Genomic DNA, 21,634 nt, shown 5'->3' on the forward strand with positions numbered 1-21,634 from the left:
TCACCCAGATTCTTCAAACATCAGCATTTTATTACACTTGCTTCATTGCCCCCCCCCAAATTGTTTTCTGAATCATTGTTACCATTTAAAAAAAATGGCTGCAAAGGAAATATTAAATTCTTCAGGATAGAACATATGAAACCTTTCCCCCCTCTCCCCCAGGGTAGGGTCTTGTTCTAGCCCAGGCTGACCTAGAACTCACAGTGATCCCTACCTTGGCCTCCTGAGTGCTAGATTAAAAGTGTGTGCCACCATGCCTGGCATAAAAAACTCTTCTTGAGACAAGGTCTCAAGATGAGGATGACCTTAAATTTTTATTTATTTATTTATTGGTTTTTCAAGGTAGGGTCTCACTGTAGCCCAGGGTGACCTGGAATTCACTATGTAGTCTCAAGGTGCCCTCAAACTCACAGCAATCCTCCTACCTCAGCCTCACGAGTGGAGCGCTGGGATGAAAGGCGTGCACCGCCAATGCCCAGCCCATTCTCTTCCATTCTTCTTTAATATTTTATTTTAATTATGTGACAGAGAGAGCCCGAGCACGCACTAAGACCTCTAGGCACTGCAAACGAACTGCAGATGTATGTGCTGCTATGTGCATCTGGCTTACATGGGTTTGGAGAATCAAGCCTGGGTCCTTAGGTTTTGCAGGCTAAGCCATCTCTCCAGGCCCTATTTTTGTTGTTGTTGATTTGAGGTAGGGTCTCATTCTAGCCAAGGCTGACCTGGAACTCACTACGTAGTGCCAGGCTGGCCTTGAACTTACAGTGATCCTCCTACATCCTCCTGCTTCCTGAGTGTTGGGATTAAACATGTGCCACTATGCCCAGCTCTCTATTATTTTGATACCATCATTTTTCCCTCCTATTACTCTTATGTAGGTAGCATCAGCCAGTCAAGTCTTTTTTTTTTTTTTTTTCTTTTTTGAAGTAGGGTCTCACTCTAGCCCAGGCTGACCTGGAATTCACTATGTAGTTCAGGGTGGCCTCGAGCTCATGGCAATCCTCCGACCTCTGCCTCCTGAGTGCTGGGATTAAAGGCATGCGTCACCACGCCCTCCCTCCCTTCCTTCTCTCTCTCTCTTCCTTTGGTTTTTTTGAGGTAGAGTCTCGCCCTAATACAGGCTGACTAGGAATTCACTATGTAGTCTCAGACTGGCTTTGAATTCACATCAATCCTCCTACCCTACATCCAGAATGCTAGGATTAAAGGATGTGCCACCATGCCAGGCCTTCCCTTCCTTTGCCTCTTACATTCTTTCTGCCACCTCTTCCCACAATGCAACCTTTGCAACCATTTTGAAAAATACATTTGCATGTAATTAGTTCAAATAATGTTATATTTCTGGTCTGTGCCTTATCCATGATCTAAAGAGCCAGGGGCTGGGCTGGAGAGATGGCTTAGTGGTTAAGCGCTTGCCTGTAAAGCCTAAGGACCCCAGTTTGAGGCTCAATTCCTCAGGACCCATGTAAGCCAGATGCATAAGGTGGCACATGCATCTAGAGTTTGTTTGCAGTGGCTGGAAGTCCTGATGCCGCCCATTCTCTCTCTCTGCCTCTTTTTCTCTCTGTCTGCTGTCACTCTCAAGTAAATTTAAAAAAAGAAAAAGAGGCAGGGGCTGAAGAAAAGGCCTGTGAAGCCTCAGGACCCAGGTTCGATTTCCCAGGACCCCCATAAGCCAGATGCATGAGTAGAGTTTGTTTTCAGTGATTGAAGGCCCTGATACACCCATTCTCTCCCTCTCTTCCTCTCTCTCAAGTACATAAATCAAAACCATGCATGATGGCACACACCTGTAATCTCAATCTCAAGAGGTAGAGACAGGAGAATTGCCACAAATTTAAGGAGTAGCCTGGGCTAACATAATGAGTTCTAGTACAGCCTGGGCTCCAAAGCAAGACCCTGTCTTTAAAAAATGAATTTCAGGGCTGGAGAAATGGCTTAGCAGATAAGGCATTTGCCTGCAAAATGAAAGGATCCTGGCTAGACTCTCCAGGACCCACATAAGCCAGATGCATAAAGGGGTGTTTTCAGTAGTTGGAGGCTCTAGAGCGCACTCATTCTCTCTCTCTCTGCCTGTTTATCTCTCTCTCAAATAAAAAAATGTATTTCAGAATCAGGTGTGGTGGCACATGCCTTTAATCCCAGCACTTGGGAGGCAGAGGTAGGAGGATCTCTGTGAGTTCAAGGTCACCCTGAGACTACATAGTGAACTCCAGGTCAGCCTGGGCTAAAGTGAAACCCTACTTCAAAGAAACAAATTTCATTTCCAAGTTTATCACTTATAAAAATAATTGAGGCCAATACTCAAAGACCAAGGTAGGAGGATCACTGTGAGTTTGAGGCTACCCTGAGTCTGCATAGTGAATTCCAGGTCAGCCTGGGCTAGAGCCAGACCCTACCTCAACATAAATAAATAAATAAATAAATAAATAAATAAATAAATAAATAAAATGAGGCAGTAACAAAAACTATCCCTTGCCAAATACTTAAATCCTTTCCACACCATGTCACATGATCTCTCTAAGTTGCACACATGACACTTTATTAAATATATTCTACAAAAGACTCTAACAGCAAACTTTAACAGAAATCTTAGTTTATTTGAGATACCATGCGGATCCAAACAATTTAAACACTTAATCAAAAGGCACTATGACACCACCTAAAACCTGCTGCTGCAGAGTAGTACGTTAACGACGACACTACAGCAGGTACCTAATATGATTGCTAGCAGTGATGGAGCAAGAAGTCGTCGGCCCCATAGAAAACTACAGAAGAGACACTTGGCCAGGAAAACGTCTAGACGGCTGAAGAAGCCAAACATACAAGGCTCATTAAATAACCAAGGAAACCAGAAAACACAGCACATCTCAGAAGTAAATCTCAATCTCTCTCCAATACAGGGTCAATTCTAATATACCTAATATGGGTATGGGATATACTACAAAAAAAAAAATATTGCCCTGGAACAAGCTGGGCTTCTGATGAATTTGTCATCAAATACCAAGAAAAAAACAAGGGGTGAGGTTGACTTATTTTTTTAAAGCTTAGTAAGTTACTCTATTATAAAGGAACATGGCTAAACAGGTAGGAAACAGATTCCCCGTTGTGAGTTCTCCTGATGGCTTCGGCAAGGATCATGGAGATGTCGATCACCTGTATCTTGGAGCAGTGCTTCATCTTGTCCTCCTGAGGTATGGTATTGGTGACCACGACGGCTTCAAAGCATGCACTGTTGATGCGAGAAATGGCCGGGCCAGAAAAGATGCCATGAGTCAAGATGGCATAAACTCTGGTAGCTCCAGCTGAGAGCAGTTTGTCAGCAGCAAGGCAGATTGTGCCACAAGTGTCGGCCATGTCATCCACAAGGATAGCCACCCGGTCCTTCACGTCTCCCACCAGCACCATACGGTCCACTTCATTGGCCTTCTTCCGTTCCTTGTGAATCAAGGCAAAGTCCACATTCAACTGGTCTGCGACGGAGGTCACCCTCTTGGCTCCACCTGCATCAGGCGAGACAATAATGCAATTCCTCCATTCGGAGATATTCTCCCGAATCCACTTTAAGACAGCTGGCTCTGCATATAAATTGTCCACGGGGATATCAAAAAAGCCCTGAATTTGAGAAGCATGTAGATCCATGGTGATAATATGATCTGCACCCGCTACAGACAGCATATTTGCAACAAGCTTGGCTGAGATTGGAGCTCGGCTCTTATCCTTCTTATCCTGTCTGGCGTACGGGAAGCATGGGATGACGGCAGTGACCCGGCTGGCTGAAGCAATCTTGCAGGCGTTAATCATGACGAGGAGCTCCATTAGATTGTCATTTATTTCACCGCAGCCGCTCTGAACAATGTAGACATCTTCTCCGCGTACACTTTCACCAATTTCCACACACGTCTCCTGGTTGCTGAATTTCTTGGTCACCACCTTGCCCAGCTCCAGGCCCAGTCGGTCAGCAATCCTCTGCGACAAGTCTGGGTGGGAGCTACCGCTGAAGATTTTGATGTTCGGCATCTCGGGCGGCTCTCCTCCGCGGCGGCCGCTCAGCACTCGCCGTGGCCCAGCCTGGAAGCGAGGCGGTCCCGCGCCCGGCGCCAACAGCCACGCGTGGCCGCGCCGCCAGCTGACGCCCCGCCCCGCCCCGCCCCGCGCCCCGCCCCGCCCCCGCCCCGCCCCGCCCCGCCCCGCGCCCCGCCCCGCCCCGCGCCGCGCGCCGCCGAGTCCCGGCGCCTGGGAGGCGGGGCCGCGCTGCAGTGTACACGCTTGCGTGCGCGCGTGCGTGCAGGTGCACCTGGCTCTCCCGCCCCTAGATGAATGGCCCTCTTGTGCCATTTGGGGCGGGGGGGGGGGGGGGAGGGACTAGCTTTACATGGGTAGCTGGGGGATTCAACCTGAGTTGTCAGGCCTTGCAAAGAAGCACCTTTAAATGCTGAGCCGTCTCCCCATCCCTCCGGGTCACATTGATCCTTCAAACAACTTAGAAACTGCTATTTTTTTCTTTACTAATTTTTATCTAATTGGTATATATATATTGGTATATATATATATATTGGTATATATATATGTATATGTATGTGTGTGTGTGTGTGTGTGTGTGTGTGTGTGTGTGTGTATATATATATATTTTTTTTTTTTTTTTCCAAGGTAAGGTCTGGTCTCTCTGTAGCCCAGGCAGACATGAAATTCACTATGTAGTCTTAGGGTAGCCTTGAACTCAGGGTGATCCTCCTATCTCTGCCTCCCAAATGCTGGGATTAAAGGCATGCACCACTACACTGAGCTTCGTATATACATGTTTTGAGATCGGATTTCACTCTACAGACTAAGCTTGCCTGGAACTCACTATGTAGCCCAGGCTGGTCTCAAATTTGTTGCAAACCCCTTTGCTCAGCCTCTCAAGCGTTGGGATAACAGGCATGAGCCATCACACCTAGCCTATTACCTCTCTGTATTATTATTTTGTTTTTGAGACGGTCTTATGTAGCCAAGGCTGGACTCTGATGTATTATGTAGCTGAGAATGAACTTGCACTTCCGATCTTCCTACCTCCACCTCCTACTGGGATTAGAGATGTACACTGCCATGCTTGTTCTATGCAGTGCTGAATCAAACCCAGGGCTTTGTAAATGCTAGGTAAGCGTTCTCCCTGCCTCTCTTACCTCCTTTTATCTCATCCTATCTCTTCCTCCTCTGTCCTCCCTTATTTTTTTTTTCTTTTTCTTTTGAAGTAGGGTTTTGCTCTAGTCCAGGCTGACCTAGAATTCACTATGTAGTCTTAGGGTGACCTTGAACTCATGGTGACCCTCCTACCTCTGCCTCCTGAGTGTTCAATTAAAGGCATGAGCCACCATGCCTGGCTACCCTCTTTTCCTCCCTTCCTCCTGCTAAAATATAGATTAAAGCATTCACACGATGAACTCCTTGATTATCTCCACATCTTGATTCCTAGCATAGGTCTTCCCGTTAGAAGACTTTTGAAGGATAATGTAGGCACAAGCCTACCGCTCAAGCTAGAGCCAGTCTACCACGATTTGAAGCAAGTGCCTTAATGGCTGGGCCATCTCTTCAGCCCTCGCCCACATTTGAAAGAAAGATTTTGATTGGGTCAGACATGATGGTACACAATTTTAATCCCAGCCCTTGAGAGGCTGAGATAGGAGGATCAGTAGAGCAACCTGGGCTAGATCCTGTTTCAAAACCTAAAGGTTTTGATTGAGCCACAGATTTCCCTAATTTAAAAGCAATTGCTTTACAATTTATTTGTCTGCAAAGCAACATTTTCTTTATTTTTTTGAGGCAGGGTCTCACTCTAGCCCATGTTGACCTGTAATTCACTATGCAGTTTCAGGTGGCCTCAAACTCATGGCAATCCTCCTACCTCTGCCTCCCTAGTGCTGGGATTATAAACGTGCACCACCATGCCTGGCTTTTTTTTTTTTTCTTTCAAAACAATGTATTGGGCTAGAAAGGTGGCTTAGCAGTTAAGGCCCTTGCCTGTGAAGCCTAAGGACCCAGGTTCAATTCTCCAGGTCCCACATAAGCCAGATGCACATGGTGGCACATGCATCTGGAGTTTGTATGCAGTGGCTAGAGGCCCTGGAGCACCCATTCTCTCTTTCTCTCTCTCTCTTTCTCTCTACTCTGTCCTTCTCTCTATCTCTAATAAATAAAATAGAGAAAAAATAAATAAGAAAAAAAATAATAAAAAATATATGTATTATTGGGCCGAGGAAATGGTTCAGCAGCTAAAGGCACTTGTTTGCAAAGCCTTCCAGACTGGGTTTGACTTTCCAGTCCACACATAAAGCCAAATGCACAGAGAGGCACGTGCATCTGGAGTTTGTTTGCTGTAGCAAGTGGCCCTGGTGTGACCATACTCTCTCTCTTTCCTTGCAAATAAATATTTAAAAAACTAAAAAAAAAATATGTATTTGCAAATAGAGTGAGAGAGAGAGAAAGAAAATGAGAACGAGTGCACCAGGGTGTTTTGTAGCTACAAATAATCTCCAGATGCATGTACCACTCTGAACTTGGCTTTATGTGGGTACTGGCGAATTGAACTCTGGCCAGAAGGCTTTGCAAGCAAGTACCTTCAACTGCTAAACCATTCCTCCAGCTCCACTTTTTTTTTTAAACGTTTAGAGAGACTTTATTAGGTGAAAAGAGGGAAAAAGAAGAAAGTGCAGAGAGTTGTTCCATGGGGAGGGCAGGAGAGGGTAAAGAGCCTATGTGGGAGCCATTTTTTAAAAATAAATGTTTTTATTTGTTTGTTTGCAAGCAGAGAGAAATAAAGAGAAGACAGACAGAGAAAATGGGCATGCCAGGGCCTCTAGCTTCTGCAAACAGTCTCCAGGCACGTGTGACTTTGTGTATTTGGCTTTATGTGGGTACTGGGGAATCAAACTGGGGTTAAGATATACAGGCAAGGGCCTTAACTACTGAGCCATCTCTACAGCTCTCCAACCCCATTTTTAAAGCTTTAAAAATATTTTATTTATTTATTTATTGGTTTTTCAAGGTAGAGTCTTGCTCTAGCCCAGAGTTGACCTGGAAGTCACAATGTAGTCTCAGGGTCTCAAGCTCACAGCAATTCTCCTACCTCTGCCTCCTGAGTGCTGGGATTAAAGGCGTGCACCACCAGGGCCAGCTAAAAATATTTGATTTAATATTTTACTTTTTATATTTATTTGAGAGAGGGTGGGGAGCAGATAGAGAGAATGGGCATGCCAGGGCCTCTAGCCACTGCAAATGGACTCCAGATGCATGCACTACCTTGTGTATCTAGCTTATGTAGGTACTCAGGAATTGAACCTGGGTCCTTTGGCTTTGTAGACAAGTGCTTTAATCACTAAGCCATCTCTCCAGCCCCTAAAAATATTTTATTTAAAAAAAAATTTTTAAGGCAAGGTTTCACTTTAGCTGGGATTATAAGTCTGAGCCACCATTCCTAGCTACTTTTAAAGTTTTAAATAGGTGATCAGCTCCCAAGCTCAACGGTGTCATTTGCTTGGTGGGGTGGGCATGGGGCTGGGGAAGGGTGTACATGGCAGGAATGCAGCTCAACAGTAGAGCATATGCTAAGCAGGTGGAAGACCAGAGTTTCAACCCTCAACACCAAAATAAAATAGAACAGTTGGGTAGCAATTGATGTGCCCTGGAGTGGTGGCACATACCTCCAGGCCTGGCACTAGGAAGGTGGGTGCCAGAGAATCAAGATCAACTTGAATTACAAAGAAAAAAAAAAAAGCCCCAGGCATGGTGGTGTACACCTTTAATCCCAGCACTCTGGAGGATGAGGTAGAAGGATCACTATGAGTTCAAAGGCAGCCTACAGAGTGAGTTCCAGGTCAGTCTGAGCTAGGGTGAGAACTTGCCTCAATTTTTAAAAAGTGCCAGGGGCCCTGGCACACTTGCTCACTCTCTCTCTCTCACTAACTCACTCACTCATTTTCTTTCTGCCTCTTTCTCAAATATATATATAAAAAAAATTTAAACCAGGTGTGGTGGTGCACACCTTTAATCCCAGCCCTTGAGAGGCTGAGGTAGGAGGATCACTGTGAGTTTGAGGCCACCCTGAGATTACATAGTAAATTCCAGGTCAGCTTGGGCTAGAGTGAAACTCTACCTCAAAAAAAAATAATAATAATAATATAAAAAATAAAATTAAAAATATATTTTCAAAAGTGGACATGGTGGCGCACACCTTTAATCTCAGCACTCAAGAGGCTGAGGTAGGAGGATCATTGTGAGTTCAAGGCCAGCCTGAGACTACATAGTGAATTGTATGTTGGCCTGGATAAGAGAGCAAGACTCTACCTTGAAAAGCCAAACAGTGATAGTGATGATGATGATGATGATGATATGTGGGGCTGGATAGATAGCTTACTGGTTAAGGCACTATGATCCCATAATAAGGAAGTAGAGGCAGGTGTGCCTAGTAGCAAGTTCAAAGCCAGCTTGGTCTACCAAGTGAATTCCAGGCTACAGATTTAGATCCTGTCTCAAATAAAAGTGGGGGTGGTAGGAGGCTGGAGAGATAGCTCAGCAATTAAAGGTGCTTGCTCAAAAAGCCTGCCTGCCTGGGGTCAATTCCCCAGGACCCAGGTAAAGCCAGATGCACGGCATGGCACGTGTGTCTGGAGTTTTAATGCAGTAGCACTAGACCCTGGCACACCCATCCTCAACCCTTCCTTCTCCCTAGCTCTCTCTGCTTGCAAAGAAATTTCTTACAAAAATGAAGCCTTGGGCTGGAAGTATGGCTTAGCAGTTAAGGCTTTTGCCTGCAAAGCCAAAGGACCTAGGTTTGATTCCCCAGGACCCACGTTAGCCAAGTACACAAGGGGGTGCACATGTCTGGAGTTTGTTTGCAGTGGCTGGAGGCCCTGGAGCACCCATTCTCTCTTTCTCTCTCCCTCTTTCTCTGTCAAATAAATAAATAAATAAATAAATTAAAAAAAAATAAAATATTTGTTAGGCATGGTGGTTCCCGCCTTTAATCCCAGCACTCTGGAGGCAGAGGTAGGAGGATCGCTGTGAGTTCAAGATCACCCTATGACTACGTAGTGAATTCCAGGTCAGCCTGGGCCAGAGTGAGACTCTACCTCAAAAAAAAATATCTATCTATCTATCTATCTATCTATCTATCTATCTATCTATCTATCTATATATATATGTATATGTATATAATTTTAAATGGAGTCTTATACAAAGATTTTATATACGACAGAGGCCACTAAACGGAGGAAGCCACTGATAACAGCTAATCTCAAATGCATTTGTCAGACCCAAGCTGAAAGAAGATCATGGTTATCTCCGACTTGCCAACTCATCCATCTGAAGTGCTTTCTGAACACATTGATTCATTCATGGCAAACCAAGATAGTACATGAGGAGTGCTTGGCTAGAATGCATGCCCTGAGTTTGATCCGCAGCATGGGTCTTTCTGTAATCCCAGAAATGGGGAAGTGGAGGCAGGAGGATCAGAAGTTCAGGTTGTCCTCAACTATATAGTGAATTTGAAGAGGGAGGGGAAGGAGAGAAGAAGGAAGGGACAAAAGGAGGAAGGGGTGAAGGAAGGGAACTGGTGGGGGAGGAAGAGAGAGTGTGTGTGGGAATTTTCAACTCCTTAAAGGGGAAGTGGTCTCTACACTCAAGAGTAAGTGTTGTAATAGCAGCAAAGGGTCAGTAGGTGGCTCTGTTCTTTTTAAATAAAACTAGGTCTGCAAAAGATATCCTTGAACATAATCACCCTACTAGATTGGACCTTTAATCAAAACAATAAACCATAACCTGCAACTACAGCCTCTCATTCAGAATAATTAGGAGCTACGGGCTTAAGAATTAAACCCTAAGGGAGGAAAAACTACAAAATTGCAAACTATGTATGGGTAAGCAACTTCCTAAACTATTAAGTATTATATATATATATATATATATATATATATATATATATATATATATATATACTTTTAATTTTTATTAACATTTTCCATGATTATAAAATATATCCCATGGTAATTCCCTCCCTCCCCACCCCCACACTTTCCCGTTTGAAATTCTATTCTCAATCATATTACCTCCCCATTACAATCATTGTAATTACATATATACAATATCAACCTATTAAGTATCCTCCTCCCTTCCTTTCTCCACCCTTTATGTCTCCTTTTCAACTTACTGGCCTCTGCTACTAAGTATTTTCATTCTCACGCAAAAGCCCAGTCATCTGTAGCTAGGATCCACATATGAGAGAAAACATGTGGCGCTTGGCTTTCTGGGCCTGGGTTACCTGACTTAGTATAATACTTTCCAGGTCCATCCATTTTTCTGCAAATTTCATAACTTCATTTTTCTTTACCGCTGAGTAGAACTCCATTGTAGTATTATATATTTTTTAAAAATATTATGTTCTGGGCTGATGATGGCTCAGTGGCTAAGGTGCTTGCCTGCAGAGCCTAATGAGCCAAGTTTGATTTCCCAGTTCCTGCGTAATGCCAACTGTACAAAGTGATACATACATCTGGAGTTTGACACAGTTGGAAGCCCTGACACACCTAATCTCTCTTCTATCTCTCCCTATTTAGAAATAAATAAATAAATATGCCTTATTTATTTATTGGTTTTGCAACGTAGGGTTTCACTTTAGCCTAGGCTGATCATAAACATATTTTTAAAAATATTTACAGTATTATGTTCTGAAGAATATCAATTAATAAAGAAGAGATGGCTTCAAAGTTCCCACATTTTATTACCATGGAGAATGCAAGAAATTTAAGAGTGGAAACTTGAGATTACTTTACCTGGATACTTACATTTTTTTTCAAACTACGCAGAATGTTAGATATTTAGAGTTTGTGTGTAAAAATTCTAAAAAACAAGTACTGCCCTCTAGGTTTTCCAAGTTTCTCTTGGGATTTTTTTCGTTTTATTTTTAGCTTAGACCTTTGCACTTAAGAGCAAATATTAAATGTGGGCATTATAACATAAACATTGCTTTTCAACTTGAGGGGTCAGAGGAGTGTTCATTCTTACTATCATTCTGGGAGAAATGTCAAAACAACACGGGACAACTTAGAAGGCAACTGGAAATTGAGTGCTCATCTGACGAAGAAAATATAGATCTGATCAAAATGAAGACATTATGCCCGTTTATTTCCAGTTAATTTAATTTAACTTTGGAATCAGGATCTCACTGTAGGCTGGTATGATCTGTGACTCTTGGCGATCCCCCTGTCTCAGCCTCAGGAATGCTGGCTTTAAAGCCATGTGCCGCCATGCCTGGCTTGTCAAACACTCTTTTTTTCAACATTTTCCAAGAAACAGGTGCTTTGTAGTTGGCAATCATTCTTTTTTATTCCAGAAAATATAGGAGTAAATAATTAGATTTGAAGTGGACATTTTAAGCGTTCAAATTTGCAATCAAATATTTCTGTATTTTATTTTTTAAGAGGTGAATGTTCAAGTACAAAGCTAACTTTATCAGGAAAATGCATGCACCCTCGAGCGGCCAGGAGACTTCGGAATGATTAGATATTCAGTGACTCCTCAAAGGATGGATCCTCAAAGAAAAAACAAAAACCAACGACTTCCCACTTTAAACGAGAACTTTCGGATCTGTCGCTGGGCAAGAACACATTAAAGGATATTTTAAATTGTAAATTTGATCATTGTTTTATTGTTAGTTTGATCTACTGAATAATAATTGGATAGTTTAATTGAGAGGGGGTGGGGATATGATGGAGAGTAGATTTGTGAAAGGGAAAAGTGGGGGTGAGGTAATTATCATGGTTTATTGTCTATAATTATGGAAGTTGTCAATAAAAATTAAAAAAAATAATTGGATAGTTTGTGAGATCATCGTGGTATTTTATTAATTCCCCGTCTCGTTCCTCCAGCGCAGCCAGCCTCGTTGAGCCATATACCATGAGTAGGTGAGGCCATTTGGGTATAGGAGCCCTTCTTGAAGTATTCAAACCACTTTAAACTTTCTTTCTTTCCCTCTATTTATTGTTTTTGCTCCTTAAATGTCCGTGAAAACCGTCACCTTTTAAAAGAACGAAGTCGCAACGTAAGTGAGAACAAGCAGTATATAAAATGAACAAGCGCTTCCCGAAAGTGAACGGACATAGTTTGGTTTAGAACCACGCTAGAGCACAGAAAAAAGAAAGACAGAGAGAGAGAGAGAGAGACCCACAAAGAGAGAGGAGGAGAGGGGAGAACACTGAACCCTGGTTTCGGAATTGGAGGGAGCGGGAGCGCACGGGGTGCCCGCTCCCGCGTCCTCCCCGCTCGCCGCGCTGCCAGCGGGCTGCACATCCGCACTGCTCCCGACGGGGCGGCAGCCGGCCCACGGCGACGGAGCGCGGGGAGCGTCCCGCTCCAGGGCCGAAGCTTAGCGACGGAATAGAAAGGAAAGCAGCGGGCTGCGCAGGTGGCCGGGCGGCCACCCGGAGGGCACCGAGCCTTCAGAAGACACCTCGGCGTGCAGGGGCGGCCGCAGCTTTCCGGGCGGCGTTTCCCGGGCCGGGAGGGTGCCGGGGCGTGGCGAGGGCGTGGAGGGCCGGCCGGGCGGGGCGCGCCGCTCGCGGCTATAAGAGCCCGTTCCCGGGCGCGGCGCCCGCACCTGAGCCGCCGGCCGGCCGGCCCCGCGCAGCGCATACCGAGGCGGGCCGCAGCGGGGACAGCCCCAAAGGGATGCAATCGTCCGAGCCGGGAGGCCAGCCCCGCTCGCCCCTCGCCGCGGCCGCGCCGCACGCGCCCTCGGCCGCCGACATGGCCCTGTACTGCGGCGACAACTTCGGCGTGTACTCGCAGCCCGCCGCCGCCGCCGCCGCCCCGGGCGCGCCCCCGGCCGCCAGGGCGTCCTACGGCTTGGCCGACTACACGGCGCCGCCGCCGCCCGCCGCCGCCAACCCCTACCTGTGGCTGAACGGCCCCGGCGTGGGCGCCACCCCCGCCGCCGCCGCCGCCGCGTACCTGGGCGCCCCGCCGCCGCCGCCGCCGCCGCCCCCCGGAGCCGCGGCCGGGCCCTTCCTGCAGCCGCCGACCGCCGCCGGCACGTTCGCCTGCGCGCAGAGGGCCTTCGCGCCGCCCGCGGGCTCCGCCGCGCCCGCCTCGCCCGCCGGCCCCGCGGCGCCCGGCGAGCTGGCCTGGCTGTCGGTGGCCAGCCGCGAGGACCTGATGAAGATGGTGCGGCCGCCCTACTCGTACTCGGCGCTCATCGCCATGGCCATCCAGAGCGCGCCCGAGCGCAAGCTCACGCTCAGCCACATCTACCAGTTCGTGGCCGACAGCTTCCCCTTCTACCAGCGCAGCAAGGCGGGCTGGCAGAACTCCATCCGCCACAACCTGTCGCTCAACGACTGCTTCAAGAAGGTGCCCCGCGACGAAGACGACCCGGGTGAGCGGCGCCCCCGCGCCTGGCGAGGGCGGCGTCGGGTGGGGAGCTGCTCCTTGAATAGGGGCTGGAAGCAGGTGGTGGAGAGGCCTCGGCCACCTCGACCCACCGTGGTGTGGGTGAGGGAGCCAAGAGAAGAGTAAGGGTAACGCGGGGGGACCCCCGGGACAGGGACCTAGACCCCCTGCAGCGTCAAATGCAGAAGCTGACGCTGAAAGAAAGTTCGTGCCCCCAAACGCGAGTCGGCTCCCAATCCTCAGTGGTGGCCATTTGGGCCATTTGCAAAGAAGGTCTAGTTTACTAGATGGGGAAGAGCAGCGGTGCGCTCTCGGGTGAAGGGACGGTTTGGAAGAGATCGGGGTGAGCCGAGATTCGTCTTTAGCAGCAAGTGGATGACTGCGGGCGGGTCTGGCTGCGCATCTGTGCTCTTCCTCCATCGAATGCCGTGCCTATCTTGAGATGACAATCGTAGTACAGGATCGTGAGATCCGGCAGAGGGTGGGAAGCGAAGGCGCCGAGGTTTGGTACCTAAGGAATTCAGAGGGGAGATCACGAATGCACTTTCTTCTGAAGCAGTGAAGCCTGGTAACTTCTACAAGGAGAAGTTGCTGCGGGTGCTAGTGCGCGGTCAGAGACCCTGAGAGGCTTCCAAAGAGAAAGAAATCGGGTTTCTGAAGGAGCCTAGGACCAGGCAAGCAGAGGGTGTTGCTATTAGAAAAAGTGAGAACAGAAATTAAACCATTTCAGGGCACATTGCAGGACTTTGTGTAAATTATGTAGTACGGGGACGGGGGAATCGTAGAATGAGCTCTTCCCTGGAATTAGGTGTTTTATTGTGTTAGGGATGGAACCCAGGGCCTCCTGAATGCTAAGGACTCACCCTCCCACTGAGCTAGACCCCCTAACTCCCAGAGCAAAGCTTTCCTGTTGAAATGGTGAACCGTGCAAGTGATAGGTGATCTAAGCTTTCTAGTAGCTATATTCAAAACGTTAAAACACGCCCTGCGGAGATGGCTCTGCCCTTAAGGTGCACATGCCATAAAGTATAACAACCTGAGTTCGATTCCCCAGTATCCACCTAAGGCCAGTTGCACAAGGTGATGCCTGTGGTCTGGGATCCTGGTGCACCATTCTCTCTTCTGCCAGGGTGGGTTGGTACACACCTTTAATCCCCGGGGGGCAGGAGGGGGGAGACGAGACCAGGCGTGGGGCATTCCATGCCTTTAATCCCATGACTTGGGAGGTGGAGGCATGAAGATAAGTTCAGATCATCTTCAGCTGCCTGCCTCAGCTACATGAATCCCTGCCTCAGAATCTTTTTAATTTTAGCTTTAATTTTATGTTCATATTAACATTTTTAGTAATTAATGTTTTAACATAACATAAGTTGCTACTGAGGTTCTTTACATTATCTTCTTGGTCTCTATTCTTCAAAATCCTGTGTGTATTTCACGTATTTGAATTTGGACTAGTAACATTGCAGGTGCCCTGCCTGTAACCTTGTGTGCCTCGTGGCTGCAGCATAGGGCAGGACATACAGTTCTAAAAGACGCATTTTTAAGATTTGGCCTCTACACCGCCCAAGACTGTCATGTCAGCTGTCATGTGTACCCCTTACCTTAAAAGGTCAAAGCTGTTGGTAGCTGGGGAAATAAAAAAGGAAAACCCCGGGGGTTCAGGGTAGGAAGTGCAGCTCAGCAGTGGAGTATTTGGCTGACATATTTGAGGCCCTGGGCTCACTCTCCAGCCCTGAGGGGGATGAATAAGCTATTGATCCTGAGATGGCCCTGTGGATCCGTTCAAATAGATGTGTGTGTTATCTAGTTATATGCATATATTTGTATGTTCTTTTAAATTTTATTTAAGGGGCTGGGGAGATGGCTTAGCGGTTAAGCGCTTGCATGTGAAGCCTATGGACCCCGGTTCGAAGCTCGATTCTCCAGGACCCACGTAAGCCAGAAGCACAAGGTGGCACATGCATTTGGAGTTTGTTTGAGTGGCTGGAGGCCCTCACATGCCCAATCTCTCTCCCTCTCTCTCTCTCTGTCTGTTGCTCTCAAATAAGTAAATGAAAAACAAAAATTTTATTTAAATATTTTTAGTTTTTATTTATTTAAGAGAGAGAGAATGGGCATGCCAGGGCCTCCAGCCACTGCAAACAAACTCCAGGTGCATGCACCACCTTGTGCATCTGTCTTACATGAGTCCTGGGGAATCAAACCTAAGTCCTTTAGCTTTGTAGGCAAGTGTCTTAACCACTAAGCCATCTCCTCAGCCCTTAAATTTTATTTACTTGAGAGTGAAAGGAAGAGAGAAAGAGAATGAGTGCTCCAGGGCCTCTAGCCACTACAAATGAACTCCAGACACATACCACCTTGTGCATCTGGCTTGATGTGAGTGCTAGGGAATTGAACTCAAGTTCTTTGGCTTTTATTTTTATTTTTTTTTTAATTTTTATTTATTTATTTATTTGAGAGCGACAGACACAGAGAGAAAGACAGATAGAGGGAGAGAGAGAGAATGGGCGTGCCAGGGCTTCCAGCCTCTGCAAACAAACTCCAGATGCGTGCGCCCCCTTGTACATCTGGCTAACGTGGGACCTGGGGAACCGAGCCTCGAACCGGGGTCCTTAGGCTTCACAGGCAAGTGCTTAACCGCTGAGCCATCTCTCCAGCCCAAGTTCTTTGGCTTTTGCAGACAAGCATCTTAACCTTGAACTGGGGTCCTTAGGCTTCATAGGCAAGCACTTAACTGTTAAGCCATTTCTCCAGCCCTGAAGCTCATATTTTAAGTAGCACCAGAATTTCATGACACTTTGAACCTAAAATCAGGGACGGTGGTGGGCGATTTAATTGTAAGTGTCTTAGGAATAGAATTGGGCCTTGAGATTTAAGCAGTAGACCTCACTGAGAGGAGAAAGAAGTAGCTTGAGCAACTTTGTCCTGGATTTCTTTATGAAGTCAGTAAAGCCTCCTGAACAAGGAGGAAACCAAACAATAGGATGAGCACTCTCGACAGCATTTGAGTCTGCTTTCCTCCAATTCAACATTGGGTGCAGTGGCCCTTAGTTTCATTTTTGGAGGTACACTTGCCAAAGGCCATTTGTAGTTCAAAATACCTCAGGTATAAAACTCCAGATAAGGGCTGGAGGGATGGCTTAACGGTTAAGGTGTTTGCCTGCAAAGCCAAAGGACCCAGGTTCTATTCCCCAGAACTCATGCTAGCCAGATGCACTAGGGGGTACAGGTATCTGGAGTTCATTTGCAGAGGCTGCAGAAGCCCTGGTGTGCCCATTTTCTCTCTCTGTTGCTCTCTTCCTCTTTCTCTATCAAATAAATAATTAAATAAAAATAAAACTCTAGACCAGGAATGGTGGTACATGTTTGTAATCTCAGTACTACAGTAGAGTAGGGAAGACTGATGCAGAAGCAAGTTTGGACTTTAAGGCCAGCTTGGTTTATCTTTTTTTTTTTTTTTTTTGAGGTAGGGTCTAACCCAGGCTGACCTGGACTTCATTATGTAGTCTCCTCAAACTCATGGCAATCCTCCTACCTCTGCTTCCCGAGTGCTGGGATTAAAGGCATGTGCCACCATGCCCGGCTAGGTTACGTTTGACAAAGGGGTAGTGGTGGTTGGGAAGATGGCTCAGAGTGAGAAACACTAGCTTGCAAAGCCTGCTGGTCGGGATTCCATTCCAGAGCCACCCATGTAAGGTGGACACAGGTGGTGCAAGCATCTGGGCTTTGCAGAGGCCAGAGGCTCTTGCACAGCTGCATGCACACACGCACCAATACGTTTTAAAATGTTTAAAAGAAGGTGCTGTGTATGTATGCTTTCAGAACCCACCCAGGTGCTTCTCTGACTTGTCTTCTCTTTTCAGGGAAAGGTAATTACTGGACTCTGGATCCAAACTGTGAGAAAATGTTTGACAACGGGAACTTCCGTCGGAAGCGAAAGCGCCGTTCTGAGGCCAGCAACAACTCCGCAGTGGCCACGGGGACATCAAAACCAGAGGCATTGACGTCAGGGTTAGGGGCTGGAGTGGGTGTGAAGCCCGAAGGAAACAGCCCCTCTTCCCTGGTGAGGCCTTCACAGTCCCCGGAGCCTCCTGAGGGCACCAAGAGTGCTGCGTCCTCTCCAGGAGCGTCCACGCTCACCTCCACCCCCTGCCTCAGTGCCTTCTTCAGCAGCCTCAGCACCTTGAATAGCAGCAGCACTGGGGGCAGCCAGCGGGCCCTCCCCGGCAGCCGCCACCTTGGGATCCAGGGAAGCCAGCTGCCCTCCGGCACGTTCCCCCCCACCTCCATTCCCGATGCCTCACCAGACAGCTTGCAGCTGAGCACCTGCCCCAGCAGCAGCCAGCGGGCATCCTACTACAGCCCCTTCCCTGCCAGCAGCAGCGGGGGCCAGAACAGCCACTTCGGCAACCCTTTCTACAACTTCAGCATGGTCAACAGCCTCATCTACCCCCGGGAAGGCTCTGAGGTGTAAAGACTTCCGTGTGCACACTTGGGATCCGCTCCGAATGCCGGCTCGAGTCCGGAGGTCTGGGGTAGGGCTGAGCGTTCGCATCTGCTCCCGAGCCCCTGAGTGGTCCTGTGGTCCGCTGACTATGCTTGGAGCAATCGGGATAGAATGAATAACTTACACCCCAGCAAACTTTTCCAGGTTTCTCTGGCTAGACACGTGTCTAGAGAGAAAGAAAGCCACTTCGCTCTGTTCTGGGATGAGTAACCTGTGATCACTGTCTATTATTCTATTCGCTGTGGTGTCCACGCGGCAAGCGCAGATGTCCACAGGCAGCTAAAGCATAGCCAGTGAAGTCAGCTGCTGGGTGAAGGGTGGCGGGGAAGCACCGGGCAGCTGCGAGAGGCTGCTTAGCTCCGTGGCAGCATTTGCGTTTTTATAGGAAACCTCCAATGGTATGTTGCCTCTAGTTAAAGCACGGACCAAGACTCCACACCACAAGTTCTTGAGCACAAGTCGCCTATGTGTGAAGAGTTCTAGACACTGGTGCTTATGAACTCGTTTAATCCTAACTGGCGGTTAGCATGCAAGCCCTCATGTGAGGGGGGAGTGAAGCATTGAGATGGTGGGAAGCCTCGGAGACGGTGGGCCAGGCAGCTTGCCTCCGGAGCTGGTGCTTCCAAACCTGAGCTCTAGTTCTTAGGCAGGCCAGCCTCCCGGCACACAATATGGGGTAAGCATGGAGCCAGCTCCCACTAACCAAAGAACCTTGTTGAGCTAAGTCCTTCATCATGTCCCCTGAGCAGCAAAGGTGGACATTTCCTCTTATTGCCAAAAGCCCCAGGTGTGGTGGGGGGGGGGGCATTGTCCTGGTTTAAAATAGTAAACCTGACATCCTATCCCTCTTAGCTTGTGTCCTAGCTATTTCATTTCCCAAGTGCTATTAGAATTTTACAAACTTAGTTTTGAAATTCATAGTTTTTAACATGAGACACCATTTGTGGTCAAAGTATTAAAATTTATATGCAAATGTTATTTATTTTTGTACTCCCTTTCACTTTTCAGAGATGACTGCATCTGAATAGTTTTTGGAGTCACCCTTCCAGTGCCTAGCTTAGAACTTGGTATATACATCACAAGAATGCTCAGCCATTATTTGCTGAATAGCAATTTTATTCAAAGATTAAAAACGGGAATGGTTGAACTTATGGGAATGACCTTCCATTAAAGTGAAGGCCACATGTAAGGATTTGCCCCGGGAATGTGTTTTCAAGCCTTCTTTTTTAATTGTTATTAGCTTGGGGTCTTAAATTTTTTATAAATGGGATCACATGAACATTGTTAAAAAACTAAATTGCATATTTTTGTTTTTTGAGACAGGATCTCATGTTCCATATATATTCTTAGGATTCACAGCATTGTTTACATTTTGAAATATACAAAAAACATGTTTAATGACTGCTTGAGGTACAAATTGTATCACCACTACTTATTAAGAACACAACCAGGGATGGAGAGATGGATTAGTGGTTAAGGCACTTGCCTGTAAAGCCAAAGAACCCAGGTTCAATTTCCCAGGACCCAAGTAAGCCAGATGTACAAGGTGGCGCATGTGACTGGAGTTTGCAGTGGCTGAAGGCCCTGGCATGCCCATTATCTCTCTCTCTCTCTCTCTTGCTATCTGCCTCTTTTCCTCAAATAAACAAAATAAAACCTACAGAGCCAGATGTGGTGGCACATACCTTTAACTTCAGCACTAGGGAGGCTGAGGTAGAAGGACAGGCAGAAGTTAGGAATTATGGGTCAGCCCGGGTTAGAGTGAAACCCTGCCTCAAAAAACAACAATGAAAAAAAAAAAAAAAAACCAAAGAAACTACCTACCCCCATACTATGTTATGAAAAATTTTCTATGGATATTTTTTGTATGTGAAAAATCTCGAGATGATGATTTTTATATATTGTTTGTAATACAAGTATATTTGTAAGTTAATTTATAATGTGAACTGGAGCAGCAACGAAAAAAAATTTCCCCAAGAATATACTGTATGGTGAAAAGGCTAACATCAGATAAACTTTTAAGTGGAATAACTTGTGCCTTTCTGGGCCTTACTATTTCCTCTTTCGCCTCTTTGCCCTTACGGAGGAGGAACGTGGGTGGCATGGGGGCACGGCGGGACTCAGTGGAGAGCATGGACTTCCCACTGGAGTTGGCCCCTCTCCCCCCTCTGGATGGGACTCACTGGGGAGGGTCTAGAGGTATGAATGCTGAGTTGATTTCTACTATAGCAGCGCTTGCGTCTGTTAGCTGAATCTGGGCAGGGAGGTTCCTCCATGGTAGAGGGCTTGTCTTAGGCTCCAGGATCTTCTGGAGGGTGGGGGCAGATTAGCTGAATTTCAATGTAAGACCAAAAAAAAAAAAAAAAAAAAATAACCAGTCTGAGGATGTGCTCGGTGAAGCTCTACAGGCTGGAGCATAGTCTCCTGGAACGAGGACATGGGCCCATCCAGAAAGTTCTGTTGTGTAGCTCTGTCCTGGGCATCATAAGATGCTTAGCAGCATCCTGTTAAACACCAGAAGAACCCCGCACCGTAATGACACGGTATTTCCAGACGTCACCCAAAGTCCCCTGGAAGGGTAGGTACTTGGTCAGGGGCCAAAATCAACCCATTGAGAACTGAGGGTCTAACCCCCAAACACTTTATTTGTCCCCGTTTTAAAAATTCTACGGCCAAATTGAGACTTGACAGAATGAGCCTTTGGGCTAACATACAGCAAGGAGGTTCAGTCCCCTATCTCAGTGTGTCTGGTGAGCTTCAGCCAAAGAAGCAAGGGAGGTTGCTGCTGGACTTGGAGCTATTCAGACCCGAGCCTGCACCAACACCCAGACAGCACCAATTTCATGGGACACGTTCCGCCATGGAGCCAGATCAGCTTTGTGGATGTGAGCTGGCCTCCTTTCTGTTGCCCTGAACAGTGGAGAGGACACAGTGTCATTCCATAAGGCGTAGTCAGGGGCTTCCCTGGGAGCTGGGGCTGAGGAGCTGCAGCTTAGGTCAAGGCCAACTGGATACTTGTCCACCTGGAAGCAGCAGCCTTCCAGGACCTGGTGTTGCTCAGAATAAAACAGCAGGATGAGGGTGCCAATCAGGTGCTAAGAGTTTTGGCAGAGCATGCATTAGACCCTGGGTTCAGTCCCAAGCATCACATGGACCAGGTATGGTGGCATACAGTGAGGCCAATTTAGGATACATGCCACCCCTGTCTCAAGTATATGAAGAAGCCATAAAGACCAGGGTCCTTAGGCTTCACAGGCAAGTGCTTAACCGCTAAGCCATCTCTCCAGCCCCACTTTTTTTTTTAAGGTAGGGTCTCACTCTAGCTCAGGCTGACCCAGAATTCACTATGTAGTCTCAGGGTGGCCTCGAACTCACAGCAAGCCTCCTACCTCTGCCTCCCAAATGCTGGAATTAAAGGTGTGCACCACTACACCCAGCTCTTAGCATACTTTTTGGTTTCTGAAAATGGTCTCAAGTAGCAGCGGCTAGCCTTGACCTGATCCTTCTGCCTCCACCCAAGTGCTGGAATTACAGGCAGGCAGGTGCCACAGTGCCTGGTCCATTTTGACGATTAGATCCTCCTCCATCCCATTTCTGAACTTAGTCAAAAAAGGACCCTGTCCTTTGTAGCTCTTCCATTCTGGGCCTGAGGGTGCTCCTGAATTCCCAGGGCAAACCAGGCCAGGCTTGTCCACAAAAGGCTAT

At 47.1% G+C, this 21,634-nt stretch overlaps 2 protein-coding genes across 2 annotated transcripts; one reads left to right on the forward strand and one right to left on the reverse strand.

Annotated features, from left to right (window-relative positions):
• Positions 1-2,582: 2,582 nt before the first annotated feature.
• On the reverse strand, positions 2,583-4,092 carry LOC101612473 (ribose-phosphate pyrophosphokinase 1-like). The gene has a single exon (XM_004660505.2). It carries the CDS (start codon positions 4,021-4,023, stop codon positions 3,067-3,069), a length of 957 nt encoding a protein of 318 aa, XP_004660562.1. The 5' UTR covers positions 4,024-4,092; the 3' UTR covers positions 2,583-3,066.
• Positions 4,093-12,780: 8,688 nt separating this feature from the next.
• On the forward strand, positions 12,781-17,896 carry Foxi3 (forkhead box I3). Its single transcript, XM_004660562.2, has 2 exons — positions 12,781-13,408; positions 17,286-17,896. The coding sequence occupies exons 1-2, from the start codon at positions 12,781-12,783 to the stop codon at positions 17,894-17,896; spliced, it is 1,239 nt and encodes a 412-aa protein (XP_004660619.2).
• Positions 17,897-21,634: the final 3,738 nt, after the last annotated feature.

Source organism: Jaculus jaculus, chromosome 6 (genome assembly GCF_020740685.1).
Source record: "Jaculus jaculus isolate mJacJac1 chromosome 6, mJacJac1.mat.Y.cur, whole genome shotgun sequence".
Lineage (NCBI taxonomy): Eukaryota > Metazoa > Chordata > Mammalia > Rodentia > Dipodidae > Jaculus > Jaculus jaculus.

What these genes read in the sequence shown, in the direction of transcription:
- Foxi3 (XM_004660562.2), top strand. Translation starts at nt 12,781, where the DNA reads ATGGCCCTGTACTGCGGCGACAACTTCGGCGTGTACTCGCAGCCCGCC. An exon ending in CCGCGACGAAGACGACCCGG is followed by an intron (nt 13,409 to 17,285) that starts GTGAGCGGCGCC and finishes TTCTCTTTTCAG; the next exon opens with GGAAAGGTAATTACTGGACT.
- LOC101612473 (XM_004660505.2), bottom strand. Translation starts at nt 4,023, where the DNA reads ATGCCGAACATCAAAATCTTCAGCGGTAGCTCCCACCCAGACTTGTCG.